General features: G+C 31.1%; 1 protein-coding gene across 5 annotated transcripts in view; it reads right to left on the reverse strand.

Moving 5' to 3' along the window:
* LOC146528444 (uncharacterized) overlaps positions 1-15730 on the reverse strand; it is a 188636-nt gene that overhangs the window by 38310 nt on the left and 134596 nt on the right. For all 5 annotated transcript variants that reach the window (XM_085203553.1, XM_085203551.1, XM_085203556.1 and 2 more), the window contains one exon: positions 1951-2333. In XM_085203553.1, the coding sequence (XP_085059679.1) occupies positions 1951-2333 (383 nt within the window). The remainder of the gene's footprint in view (positions 1-1950; positions 2334-15730) is intronic.

Here is a 15730-nt window from a genome sequence, read left to right on the forward strand (position 1 = left end):
TATATAGGTATTTCCTTTTGTTTATTTTTTGGATAGGGATTTCGTAAATATATAGACAACTACAATTCAATTTAAAACGATATTAAATTTTAAAACTATATTTAAATAAAAGTTTATATATAATTAAAATAAAAGTTATATTTAATAGAATACTATGTAATAGCACACACAGTCAAAGGTGAAGTAAGAATTTTGAGTCATCATGAGATCATGACGTACACGCACCTGAAGAACTAATGTTAAATATTTATTCGCATAATATATACTCGTATGTAAGTACACTTAAGATAAATGAAGGAATACCTATAAATGATTTAATTTTTTGAGCCCAGTCCTAACGCAAGGGCACAAGCGCACGACTGGTTGTGGGTTCGATTCCCACCAGAGAAAAGAAAAATGTTCTTTTCTTTATTTTCATTCCCTCCCTCTGGTAATGAAGAAAAGTGGCGTTGAGGAAGCCTTTCAAGATGCAATGTCTTCAGAAGAACCTAGCGTCAATCATCCCAACTTTTTTGATTTTACAGCAACATTAACAACTACTACCTAAAACTTAAGATGAATATTTTTATATGTTTTAATCTTCGTAATAGTATACGTATTAATTAATCTGCCTAAATTAGACTTTCACTAAAACTTTCGTAATTTAATTAAAACTTTTTAGTTTTTTAATAATTTACTAATAAGAATGTAATATTGAGAGAATTAGTGACAACAGTATCATTAATACTGGAAGAGGGTGACAGTAAACGAGGCCAAAGAAGCATGTAGAGAGCATAACACTACCCCGTTAGTGATAAAACATCAAAATAAAAAAAAGAAATGTATTAATTAACTAATAACTAACTGAATTAAAAAAAGACATATAGTTCTTCAAAAAAATATAACTAACACATCATATATTCTCTACTAATATTAAAAGCTTTTTACATAACAGGACATTGAACCTGTACTTACTATACCCACCTAAGTATATAGACGCTACTCGAATGTCTAGATACATACGTCTTTGTAAGGAACATCTGGCAGTAATCAGTATAAATCCGGTTCGCGTACAACGATGCAAACCACCTGACTTCAATGAAGTTTACTTTTTTCTATTTTGTCTATGACTGACTGACTAGCTTTAGATGGCTTTGCCGCTTTTAAAATAAGCTTTTATAATACATAATATATATTTATAATGTTTTTAATTGTAAAAGCATAGGCGGTGGTTGTGCGTTCATAATTTAGGAGAATAATTATATTTAAATTATATTCTGTACGCCGATAGATAAACCGCGGTGTTGAGATCCGCCACTCAACACGCAATTGCTTGAAACTGGACGGTGAGTGTGATGCCTATCTATCTTATCTTAAATTATTAATGAATTAATTAGAGCAGAAGCCGAAAAAACTAATGTCACTTCCCCACCCTGGCTTGGGCATTGAAGCATTTGTTGAAGAAATATTAAATTTCATAATATAATTGTGTAGGTGCTTAAATGAAAATGTAAAAAAGGGCTTATAAAAGAATAGTGTAGGACCCTATTGTAGACCTACACGATTCTAGTTTAGATCTACCTACACTACATATATTATTAATTTACTATATATATATATATATATGTTTATAAGCATTTAGCTTTTTATCAATCAATTAACTCTATTCTCTCTTCATGCAGTGATAGTTAATTTTTTATATTAACCGATAATAATAAGTATCTTTATCGATTTGTTATGGCAACACTATTCATAAAATTAAGTAAATATATTATTAGTAGTGGAGGCAATCGAGGACTTGAATTTCCTAAGTTGTTGCTGTAAAATGTCGAATATATACCTATCGTACATAATAAAGAAAATGATAAGAAGTGTAGTCAAATATACACACAAAAGATATTATTATTAATACTTACTTCTAAATAATAATCTATAAAAATAGTAAAATTGTAACAAAAAGGCATCACTAACCGTCGCGCCGCCCGCCGCCCTGTCGCCTTCGCCGTCAACGCAAAAGTAGCATCTGTCCGCTGGTTTCCAGTCCGTGGGCTCCTCTTGGACCTCCACCTTGGGCTGTGTAGCTGGCCTCTTGATCAAGCTCTCTAATATCGTCTCCCTTCTCTCCGCTTTGTCCGGAATCTCCGTTTTGCCCGTAATCTCCGTTTTGGGCGATTTGTCCGTCTTGTCCGTTTCGTTGATCTGCTCTATCGTCTTGATCTTCAGCGCGGGCGGGGGGTCGGTGGCAGCGATGTCGTCGTCGCTCGACTGCGCGTCCTCTGTGCGATGTATCAAACCGTCTTGGTATTGTTTCCATTTTCTGCGACCCATCAACTCCTCTGCCACCCGTTCTAGACCTGGAATTATGAAATTTACTATTAATAAATGGTGAATACGTAAATATTATTTTAAACTATAGTTATTATTACTTGTTTTTTTTTCACGCTGTATCCTGCATATAGCAGGATAGGCAGAGGGAACATAATGTCAAGACACTCCGTTCCCCACGCACCGCCCACTTAATATCGCTAATAGATTGAAAGTATTACTGTATCACTCATACAATTATATGAACGTAACAGGGCTGCCTTATAACGACAAGTAAAGTAGGTACTAGGAACGACCAGTGCTATATAAAAATATTAAAAAAATGAAAAAAAACACGGTTAAAATTTTTATTATAATTATCATTCCAAAAAAAAATATTTGCCAAAAAAATAATTAAAGTACCATAATATATGTTTATTTAGTATATTTATTTAGTGCTTATAAACAAATATTTGCGAAGGTTGCCTGGACTAAGACATTCTCTTCCCCACTTCCCTTAATTTTCCAGATACTGTGTCGAGTGGCGAAACTCAACACCACTATTTGTTTTGTTACCAAAGAGAGAAATATAATTCATTGTCTCATTTGTTTACAACCACACGCTATGTCTCTACGCTATGATATATAATTAAATAGATAAATTGAAAACAAACTCAACAGAAAAATACATCAAAAGTTTCCAATTCATTAAACTACTTATATAAACAAAAAAGTTGATAATAAATCACGTATATTGCACAAGTAATATAAAGTAGTTTGTATGAAAAAATCAAAATAGTATGACAAAAACATTTTACCCGCCAGTGTACGTGAAGCGTGCATTGCGGGAAAAGGGAGGAGTGGAGCAAATAAACATTAAACGATTCAAAAAACTACCATATCGAATATATCTACATATTTCACTATTGGTTAAGGTGATATCCATTAAATGGCTCGTGCTATGAATTTAACGTGATAATTGTATTAATATTGTTTTATTTTATAAAATTTTAAACCTTTTATAAATAAATCGAAAATAAATTCAGAAATAAAAAATAATATAAATATATTAAAACTTTACGATTCATTAACTTATATAAACAAAATATGGTGATATTAAATCACTTTGTGTTATCTATATGTAAAAAAATCTGAACAGTATGACAAAAACGTTTTGCCTGCCAGTGTATGTGAAGCGTGCAATGCGGGAAAGAAAGGGAAGGGGGAAGCAAAAAAATATTAAATGATTCAAAAAACTACTATATTGAATATATCTATATATTTCACTATTGATTAGGGTTATATCCATCGAACAGTTGGTGCTATGAATTCGTTGTAATATTTGTTTATTAGTGATTTCAGTTAGGTGAATAATATAGTTTGTTATTCGATTGTACTTTTAAAATTCGTATTAGTATAATTATGTAAAAAAAATTTTTTTGGAATAAGTAGTAGTAGTATCTAAGCAGTTATTTTTCAATTTCCAATATTGCTTATTGAATAGATTATAACGCATCGACATAAGTGAAGTCAAATAATATACTCATTTTCATATTTAAAACGAAACATAAAATATTTTAAAGTTCATCTTGTGAACTTTAAATACAAGAAAACCAAATTAAAATTTTCAATAATTACTAAAAAAAAAAATCTCACGCTATAAACAACGCACACAAAGCTATATCACAGCGGACGATCACCCTAATCAATACCATTTAGAAGACCCATAGAAAACCAATGACCGTTGATGTTCAGAGCATTAACTCATACGAATTAACATAAAATATTGAGCAAAAAGCGACCATCGTTAAATAATCAACCAACCTTTCAAATGAATACATTTAAACTGTTAATTTTAAACGCACTTTTTACTCTTAACTATAAATAAATATAACTACATATGTGTATATACATCGTTAGTAAGTAGTTACTGCACGTGATATCAATAAACAATATTTAGATAAATAATAGTTGTTTTAATAAAGTTTTTTTTTGTTTTAAGTCGTTATCAGATAGATAAAAAGGTTGTAGTGACGCGTCACTTAGTTTAATTTTTTTTTCAATTCAAGACATATCGCGTTTTGGTTGCGGTCCTCACTGTTGCTAAGAGGTCGGAAGTAAACAATTCTCTGCCTACGCAGACATTGCGTTTGACACTTTCCTTCCAAGTTAGAAACATTGCGTGTTTTGTGGCGGAACTCAACGCCGCGCGCTGTCAACCAGAGCGAGTGAATGAAATAATGAATTCCCCGATTTCCTAAATATTATTTATTCGAATCGATTTACAAGTCCTTTTGAACTACCACCAGTTCGAGCCAGTAAGAAACTTAACAATTGCTATTATTAATACGGAAAGTAAAGTTTCAACATCATTTTTAGCTTTTCTCCACATATCAGGGTAGGCAGATGGAACCTATTAAGAAACTCCATTCCCATTAAGACATTTCTATTACTCACTTTCCGCTAAATACTGGAGGCATTCCATGTTATGTGGCTGGACTCTACGCTGCATTTTTCCTCAACACCAGAGCGAGGAAGTGAAAATATTAATTAAATATTTCATTTCTTCGAGAGGGAATCGAACCTTGTGCCTTATTTGCATAGTCTTTATCCTCAAATGAACGAAATGTACATAAGGCTAGCACTTTTGAATCAAGTGTGTCACACTTAATTAATTATAACATCTATAACAGAAAGCCTCATCAACTAACAGTTTATTTTAATTAAGATTAAACAAAATTTAATTGACTTGCGTTACAAATCATGATTTTGAAGTGATGATATAATTTAGTTGATTTCTTTTAATTAATGGCGTCGATAATTGATACTGTAGCTTAAGTGTTTTTCTCTTGAGATGGCGTTTCATTTCGATATATGATTTTTTTTTCCGTTACAAGCTTTATGTAAGACATATCACAGAAAATATAGTCTAGTGACACTTCGTTGAGTGGCGTAACTCAACGCCGGGCTTAATTTAATGAATCATATTTATTTTTTATTTCATTTACAACAACATTGTAATGTCGTATTTTAATGTAAGACAGACATTTTTATATTAATTGACGACGCAAGGGTAAGAGGCTTGTAAGGGTCTACTTGAATGAAAAATATTTTGATTTTATTTTGAATTAAGTTTCAGCCGTCTGGTTAAAATAAGTATCTATGTTGAAAAATCATTGAATATATTTGTTTGCGCAATCAATTCTGGTACTATATCTATAATGTCTTTGAAACAAATAGCAATGGCAATGGTTGCGAGTTCGATTAATGCTTGGGGCAATGAGTCATTTTCATTTCCCCGCACTCATGAGAAAAAGCACAGCGTTAATATCTGCCTGTCAACACGTACTTATTTAACTTATTTACCCGAAAACCTGTGAACGGAGTTTCTTAACACAGTTTTTTCTGCCTGCAGGGTTGCTATAGGTATGCGGGATGCAGCATGAAACTAAAAAAATAAGCTTTTGGTTACAAAAAACACAAGTAAAACCACAAACAAACGCACAGCTATATATATATATATATATATATAAACATTGTCATAACAAGTTGCACCCAGCGAGGCGTTGAACTGGACACACAGATAATTCTTTCATTAAATTATTTCACAGATGACTATCTTTATTGTTTCGTGTGTTATTTTATGTTCCATAAATGTTAATGATTGTATGAAGTAGGGATGGGTCGTACAATGTTAGTTTCACGCTATGGTTACGAGGTTAAATTCAGCAGCTTAACCCTTTTTGTAGGGGTAATATTATTAAGTTATTAACCCCTTTTTTTTGAATGGTGGAGCTTAACGCCGCACTCTCTGGTGGACTACCAGAGCGAGGAAAATTAAAATAAATCCTTCCCTCGACTGGCGATTCGAACCTACAACCATAGGGGCTGACAGTCAAAACTCCATTTTCTTGTTATGAAATAGGTTGCTTTACTATTTTATAACGTCATTTCGTACTTACAATGTAACTTATGTTTAAGAAAGGTATGCATATGAGGCCAGTCGTGGTGCAAGGGTACATGACATTCTTGACTTTAAACACGCTTGTGGGTTCGATTCCCACAGTTCACGGTCGCACGCTTGCTGTAAATTTAGTACTGGTCTACCTAGTTTTGTCTAATTTAATCTGATTTTCAAAAATCTAGACCTAGATCTTAATATTAGACCTAACCACGTTTTCCAGAATTCGATGGTAAACGCGAGTTAGTAAGTTCCGCCAACTGAAGCGCTACGCAATTAAGAGTCAAGGCCCTGGAGCAATAAAAATAATTATACCAACCTATCCATTACTTGGGTTAAGATTTTTGATTATGGTTTTTTTTTTTTTTATAATTTGATACTTTGCTATGGTTTTTTTTATTTCATTTTTAATTTTTAACGGGCGTTGCAGCGAAGTTGTTGAGAAAAAGAAATACTGTAAAGTTTTATTTAATTTCGGACGTTTTTTTAGAAATTATTTTCATTCTTTTAATTAAAAAGCGTAATAAATAATGAAGAATTAACTATATAAATATACTTATAAAGAGTCTTTAAGATTGAAAGAATTCTGACTATATAAATGACGGACGTGGGTTCGATTTCCGCGCTCTAATAAAGCTTAGTATATTGACTTCATCAAGAAGTAGGCCTGCTATAAACAGAACAACGCGTATATATATAAAATAAAAAAAAACAAAGGTTAAAATATAGAATTTACAACATTCCAAAAGTTATATAATTTTCAAGAAGTATTATTATTGCATTGCAACAGTCAGTTAAAGTCGAGCGAGTGTACTTATAATTGTATTATAGTTAATTAAATGAAATTATCGCGTAACGACCCCTTCTCGCTTCCGATGTCGTTTACTTTGGAGCGTCACTTACACCACTAATATTATAGTAAAACACCTTTTTACAAGCTTTTACTCACTCGCCGTGCCACTAACACTAACACTAACACCTTGCCGTGTTAGTGTTTTGTGAAATTTTGCAAGTAAATTGGACTTGAAAATTGGGATTACAACTTCAATTTTGTGGATGATAATGAAATTACATATGATCAATGTTATTATTAATCCAAAATGGTCGCCGCAACAAAATGGCGGATTAAACATTTTTCAACAAACCACTCAATATTAACCGAAAGGGCTTTACTATCTTTTGAATAATAGCTTCGTTTTTAAAATGTTTTTTTTTTAATAAAATTTACATTTGATGTACATACGAGTATATAGAGGGAAGGCAGAAACTGGTGTTAAAACATTCTATATTTAATTTAATAAGTATCTTTAAATTAGATTCTTCTAATTTCTAAATATATCTAACATATCTCGTATTTCAACGGGCAGCGTTAAGATCTGCTTTTCAACACGTTATGTCCTATAATCGGTCGGTAAGAGGAGAACGCAGTGCCTTAACGCTAGATTTTATCTACCTACGACAATATGAGAATAAAACCTGAAGCACCGTTAAAAATATATAAATAATCTATACAAAACATAACATTTGCGTATGAAAATGCAATAATTTCTAAGTAGTATTTAAAACAAAGCTCTATAGTCTATACAAATAGTAACGAAATAACAGCTGTGCAACAAAGAGGCGCGTGCGCAGAATGCTGATTGGTTGACGATTAGTCTATTCCAAGGTCGCACTGACTCAGGACGCTTGTGGAAATGGCCTGTAGGTTATAGAATGTAGCGATTTTTCGTTTATACTTTTCTTGTTTTAGTTTTCTGGTGTAAATAAATCAGTTTTGTGTAACGGCCAGCACTTGGCTAGTAAAAAAAACTATACAAAATCCAGCAACACCGATGCATAAATGCTTGTATCTTTTTATTGCGTTGATTTAGAAGTTTGATATTTTTATATGCCTCAAGGGACCATATATTGGACACCGACTTGAACAAAGTGTTCCATTTTTACGTTTTGAAATCGACGAAGTAGCTGAATTCTCAAGACATTGTGATTTGCATGGCAGAACTAAATGCTGCGTTTAGTCTCAGGTCAAGGTACTTGAAGGAATTTTAAACAATTTATTTATTTACGATATATTCAAAGTTCTATGTTCTTCATTTTAACACTACATGCTTAGTATAAAAACTCAATGCCGTGCGAAAAAATTGAGTTAGTTGGGATGGGGCCTAGTGTTAAGACACTGCGTTCCCATTAAATACTCCTCTTTCCCACTATCCGATACAGTTATAGTTTATCTCAGCCTCAAACAATTTACAATTTACATAAAGTTTATTAATACAATCATTATCAAATGAAAATAAGTTAGTTAATTTTAGTCATACGCACCAAGCCTTGAGACGCGATGCAATTCAATTAAGTTCATTAAATAAATGTACTGACTTCCATTACGCAAGTCTAGAATATTATGAATGATAATCGTAAGAGCTATGTCGAATGTTTGTTCTATTTTAAAAGGTAAACTGATGCAAAATTATTATTAAAAAGTATTTTTTATTGGTAAATACATTTTTTACGTATTCTTAATATTTTTTCGATTATCTATATAAATAAAACTCATTCGCTACTGAATGATTGAAAATTTACTGAAAAGTTACAGGCGAAATAAAAAACAACGGTGACTATATTCCTTGGAGTGAAGAGAATCCCTCCTCTCTCACTAAGATAATTTTCGAATTTTGTAGGCATTTTGTAGTCCACGCAAATGAAATAGCGGGCTACAATTATTTTCTGAAAATGTGTTTATAATATAAAAAAAAATCAGCTCCACGCTGTATCCCACACATAGGAAGGTAGGCAGAGGGTACCTAGTGTTAAGACACTCCATTCCCCACTTTCTGCCGAATTCTGGAGGCATTGCATGTTGAGTGGTAGAACTCAACGCCTCACTTTACGTCGACACCAGAGCGAAGAAATGGAAATATAAACTTAAATAAATATTTCACTTAGGTACTCGAGTGGGGATCGTACCCCCAACCGTCGCGTTACAGTCACACCCTTGTGCCGCTCGGCCTCATAATATAAACAACATAAACAAGCACATAACATCAAAAATACTCAACAACAACCTTGAGAAGATAAAACTATCAACCGCTATCGCTTGTAGCTTATCACTGAAACATGAATCAACACGGAAACGCACCGTGTCCTTGTATAGCACATCGTATGGTCATACTGCATGCTCCTTTAATTATCACTATTAAAAAATATCCTTCTATAAACATATATATATTATATTTTTTTTAACATATTTATGTTTGTATGTGTGCTCTAAAAATGGTCAAACCACCATTCTTTGCGTGTTTCAAACTTGCGTGACTTGTGAGTCTAGTGTTATATAATTCTCGCACTTTATTTAATATAATGGAATGTCATGAAATACCTAGTTATATTTTTGTTTACTATTTTTTAAAATAAAATATGATATATTTAAGGTCGTCATGGCACAACGTTACTGTAACGCGACGGGTCTGGATTCGTTCTCAAACTTACATACCAGAAGTGGCGATCATCCAAATTCAGACCTTCAAGAGGGCACTACATGATGGCATATTACACACTAAATGGCTATTCCCTACAGATATGAGGAAGTAACAAGGACATTACGAAATTAATTATAGCTGCTCCACATTCAACGTGGTCAACGATCACCATCCACCAAGCCTAACGTTGACGCAGAGGAGAGCAGTAGTATTACAAAACAAAGGAAATTAGGTACCATTGGAAGTTCTCTTCTAGTCCTTCAAACACCCTATAAATTTACTGAGACACCGATTAATTTTCACCTTACAAAAACCAATAGCTTAATTAAGAAAAACACGGGAACAAGAAAGGCACGGACGAACAAAGTTTGTGACTCACAAAAAATCCTAATTAAAAAAATATATAATTCTAATCATTAGTTCAGAAACTTATTCTACACTAATATTATAACCTCAGGAGATTATAATATTAGTTTAGAAGTATAATTTATACAAAAATTATAAGCGAATTAAATATGTATATTATTCAATATATCCCCATAGAACTCTTAAACAAAATGTTTATACATTTTTTATAATGTTTGTCCTTAAGAGTTCTAGCTTATTATATCCACAAAAACAGTATTTAACATAATAAGTAAAAGTGCAAATTAGTATTAAATACGCAAAAAGCTCCTAAAATTCAAATGGAGTGAAAGTTCAAGCTTGAAAGCTCATATTTTATTTATTTTTGGTGTAAAAGCTTGAATTTTTAACTGCGAGAATGAATTGTAACTCTTGAACTGGGAGGTGAGATAAATCTACATCTTACTGTGAAGGATGGTTGTTATAAGTGTTGCTTTAGGTTGAAATGTAACAAAAAAAACTACTAGAATGTGTTAGGAGTTTGTTACAAAATGCAGTATGATTATACACATATGTTAATAATAATTAATATTATAAATGTAAAAGCTTGTGTAAATGGAATTTCCTCCAAAAATGACTAAACAGATTTAGAGGAATTGTCTCATTATAAAACAATGTGACAATTTATTTAAAGATTTTATATAATTTGGCTAAAATATAAAAAAAACTTTAAGTGAGCTGCTTTTGGGTCGCTACTAACCATATAACACCTATAGGTTCAAAAATTCTATTCCTATGTTATGATTTACGGAGTATGTTAAAACTGGGTTCCCTTTACCTACTCTATTTTGTACGGCATACAACGTAAAGCTAAAAAATTTGTCTTTTTTAAATTTATATAACAATGACAACCAACAACCTTGTACCTAAAGCAATTAAGGTAAAAAAATTAAAGATATGTTAATAAATATGTTAATATAATCTTTACTAATAATATACGCCTACTGTAAAGCTAATTATTTCTATTGTTTTTATTGTATACAAATTTTGAAATAAACATAATTAAGATATATACATATATATATATATAATTACTATATTATGTTAAAAAATATATTTTTTAATGATGAGTGAGTGAGTGAGTCACAAAAATGCCGGTTTTTAAACGTTAATATATCAACTAAGTACCTGTTGAGCTAAATTATTGAAAACTCACATACTTTATAGGCTTTGATAAAATTGTCAATTCAAATTATGAGGGGCTCAATAGTAGCTCTAAATGGTAAATAGAATGGCCAAATCCAAATGGTAAAATATTTTTAACTAAATTTAATATTTTTTACATGAACCTATTTAAAAATAAGATTAGCTTTCGGTTTTTCTTCAATTTATTAGGACTAATATAATAATAACTTCCCTACGCGAGGCACGCGGAGAATGCAGAGAGAATATACTCAACCTGTCGCAGGATAATACATTGTCTCTGGCCTACTAAAAAAGTCGGTAAATTAACAGTTAGTAGGTAAACTAGTAGTTACACAAATATATTTGAAAGGGAAACACAATTGAATGGTGTTGCTGAAGTGCGTGGAGGTGACAAATGTACACCTTGCGCACGCTGTGCAGGCAAGTTCAAGTAGTCCTTCATATTTCGAATACAAAGCCTGGCTATTCTACTGTCTTTCTAGTATTATTTTTGTAAATGTATATGAAAAGTGTTTTTTTTTTATTTGGAATTGGTCTGTTTTTCTTATATAAAACCATAATTATATTTTTTACCTTTTAATATGGAGGACAGAGGGCACCTAGTGTTAGAACACTCTTTTCCCCATGCGCCACCCAAAATATGGGTTACAGGGTGAAACAAAAAAAATAATTAATATTGATCAAAAGAAAACAAAATATATTTTCCATTATATTTCACAAAATATTTTGTATTTTAAGTAAAAAGCTAAAAAAACAATTAATACGGTAGTACCTAGTATTAATTTTCAAAAGAAAAATAGTCAGACGAAACCGTAGGCTTAATATACCTAGTTGAAGAGCATTTTTCGTTTTAAATATAATTGCAAAGAACTGACGCAAGTGCTCAAATCTGTACTGCGGATGTGTACCAACGACCTCGTCCGCCCAGCTGCTAGCTGCTAGATACAAATATCGTCATTATACAGACAGACATATATACATATTATGTATATATATGTATGTATGTATGTTCATACAACTGTGTTATATGTTTTTTGTAGTATTGTTTTTGTGGTTTTTTTTTTAATTATCTGTATGTACTGTTTGGCGTTGACGTAGATAATATTAGTACTAAGATTGTTTATTTGTTTACATTAAAAGTTTAATATTTTTTTTAACTTTAATATTCAGAGTACCTACCTACATCAAAATAATATAGAAAATAAAAGTAAATATCAAATTCAAAATTCAAATTCAAAATATTCTTTATTTAAATAAACTTATTATAAGCACTTTTGAATCATAAAATGAACATATAAACAAAAAGCTACCACTGGTTCGGAAGGCAGTTCTGCTGAGAAGAGCCGGCAAGAAACTCAACAGTCTTCTGCTTGATTGCAAGTTTTTGTTTTGTTGAATTCAAAAGAGCAACTGTTGAAATTTGTCTTTCAACAGTTGCTCTTTCAATATCATTATAGATAATACTTTATTTCGGGCTCCACATCTCATACGAGTGTAATATGCAGCAGTAATACCTGATATATGCCCTAGGTACCCAAGTATTAGGCTTAATATAGGTGAAGATGGCACTAAAATGTGACTATTATGTGGAAAATGGGGGCAAAAGGGATTGCCAGTTATATTAGTTTAGAAGTTTTAAACCATCCGCGGTCCGAATATATATTTTGACTTGAAGGGAACCTTGGTTGACCTTAGAAAACACAATATATATATGGTACTAAAGAAAAGTCAAGAAAAAAAATGTAGACCACCTGGAGGGCATGTATGAAGACATCGATGACTCTGGTTACCTTTCCCGCTAAAGGTTCCCGTTAAAGCGTGAAGGTAAAAAAAACCTTATTAACCGAAGTGTAAGGCATGCATGCATATAGAACCTGCATCTTGTGGCTTAAAAGAGCATGGAAATTATGTTATATTTCACCGAACCTGCGTGCACAAATGTATGGTTTAATAAAAAAAGCTACATCCAAACAAAAACATGCATTTGCAAGTATAACCGGTATTTGTATCTGCATACTCATCAACACAGACATGCAAGTGGTTACTATGTTATTACTTAATAACAGTTTTTTCACGCATCTGCGTACAGCAAGGAGGGGACTTAGTGCAAAGACACTCCGTTTTTCGACCGGATGAAATGTCTCGGCATTGCGTGTTGTATGCCGTAACTCAACGCTGTGCTATGCCGTAGTAGGTACTAGACTTGCTTGTAAGTTGTAAGTTGCATTGCTATAGAACATGCAAGTCGTTGCTATGACTACACGATAATGATGTTATTGTCATATTTTAGTCACAATTTTCTTCGATTCGTTTGTTTTTTTTTTGTGATTCTTAGTTTTTGGATAAGTTGATTTCTTTGTATAAAAATTTTCGCTAAACTATACTCTTTCTTAATCTTATTTAAATTGCATAGGCAAGAGATTTTTTGGTAAGAAATTTCAATTGGCTTATAATTCCAAAAGTTGAATAACGTTACAAAACACGTTGGAAATAAAGGTGAGAGGATTAATAATCATGTTGATACTTATATAAATTAATTAACTTATTATTATTATATTATAGTTTAAAACAATTTATTACCAAAAACATTCTGAAAATGATAAAAAGCTTACCTTAAGATAAAAATGTAATTAAGAGAAAGGTTACGCGCCTCTGGATTCCGATGCGAGCCATTTGAATGAGGAATTAGAATAAGATGGCAAAAAATATGAGCATTAGATAGAGAAGCACAACCGATGTTAGAGTGGGACAGGTGATGATCACGACCCATGATTGGCTGACCGCTTTTTATACCTTGCTTCCCCTAATTCTAACGTAATGTTTATTCGAAATAGCTCTTTAATTTTATCGGGTTACGTTCCGTTTGCGCTTTTACTTTACGTTTATTTTAATTTTAATCTTCGTATGTTTTCCTTTATAGGTATTGTGTATTTTTTTTCTTTAGTTCAACGGACTATAGACTAAGGACGGACTATCCATCGGCTATAAGACTGTAATCTAAAAACTAAATTACCTTAATTTGCTCAATTTACATACAACGTCAATTATTTTCATTTGCTTTCAATAAATTGTAGGTTTCATTGTTTTTTTCCAATAAATTATTGTTTTGTAGGTTTCATCGGCATTTGACGGTTCATAATTCTTGTTTTTACTTTGACACGTCTTGAATGTAAATTACTATTGGCAGTTACTTGTCTATGTGAAACTAAAGTATGTAAGATAGGTAATTGTATCGAAATGGTTAAGCCTCATTTTTCTAGAGCATTATGTTTATTATTCACAGGAATTTCTTATATGGAACTATTTATTATTAAAGAATTTATTATGAAAATGTGTTATAATAATACTTTTTTATTTGGACATAATGACTAGGTTATTTTAAAAGCATAATTTTTACTTATTACTTATAGTTTATTTTAATTCCAACGTTTCACTTATAGAAATACATTCTATAATGAATTTTCTCCAAAGTTGTAGTATTCGTTTCCCAAATAAGTACAATCAATTCACTTAAAAAAAACTAAAATATTACTAAATATGGAAATATTTAAAAAAACAAATAGAAAAAACATATAAGATCAAAAAATATTATCAAAGCTTTTTAAAAAAAACAATTAAAATTTTATAGGTAGGTATATAAAAAAAAAAATAATTGTATCAATTTGAAATAAAATTAATTAAATATTAAAATGAAAATATTTTTTCAAATATTATTTAAAAAAACTAATTGTATTAGCAAAATTAAATGAAATCACAAATATTTAAATTTAATAAAAAGTTTTCTTTAAAATTTAAGGGCTATATTACTAGCTTAAGCTAAAAAAGGGCTAGAAAATAAAAAAAAAACTAACTCACATAGGTTCACTGTACTTAACCGCCTGTTCCACGCATCTGCTGTCGTAATACGTCAATAGATATAAAACTACTTTTCATAAACGTGGTTAAGCTACGAATACGTTTACAATAATTGGATGGGTGACCGTTTGTGGCAGATAGTTATGATATTTATGATAACGTGTTATGTGGTTTTAAAGGAATTTATGATTGCTTATTATGATTATACTCTTTTAGTTTAGAAGTTACTTAGTAGAGTAAAATTAGAGCACGATTTTTTTATTGCAAAATTATATTATATATAAAGTAAGCTTTTGATCATTTAAAACAATTTCTTGAAATGTTTAAGCTTAATAGTATTCACTAGGAAATTACTTTTTTTATTGTTCTAACAAAAAAAATATAATTAACTGTCGAAAAATAGATAAATTTCGAACATAGTAATTTAGATAGTTTTGTAGAAATTGACTATAAGAAATTCCACATTAAAAAATTTTCAAAGTAATTCTTACAACTTTTTACTTAATCGATAACACATAAATCTATAAAAAGAGAAAAAGTAAATAGCAAACTAACATGTAACAATGTAATGTTAAAATATTCTAAGAACATACATAAATGAAAA

The sequence above is a fragment of the Heliconius melpomene genome, chromosome 19 (genome assembly GCF_056956725.1).
Source record: "Heliconius melpomene rosina isolate 202511_hmr_F chromosome 19, ASM5695672v1, whole genome shotgun sequence".
NCBI lineage: Eukaryota > Metazoa > Arthropoda > Insecta > Lepidoptera > Nymphalidae > Heliconius > Heliconius melpomene.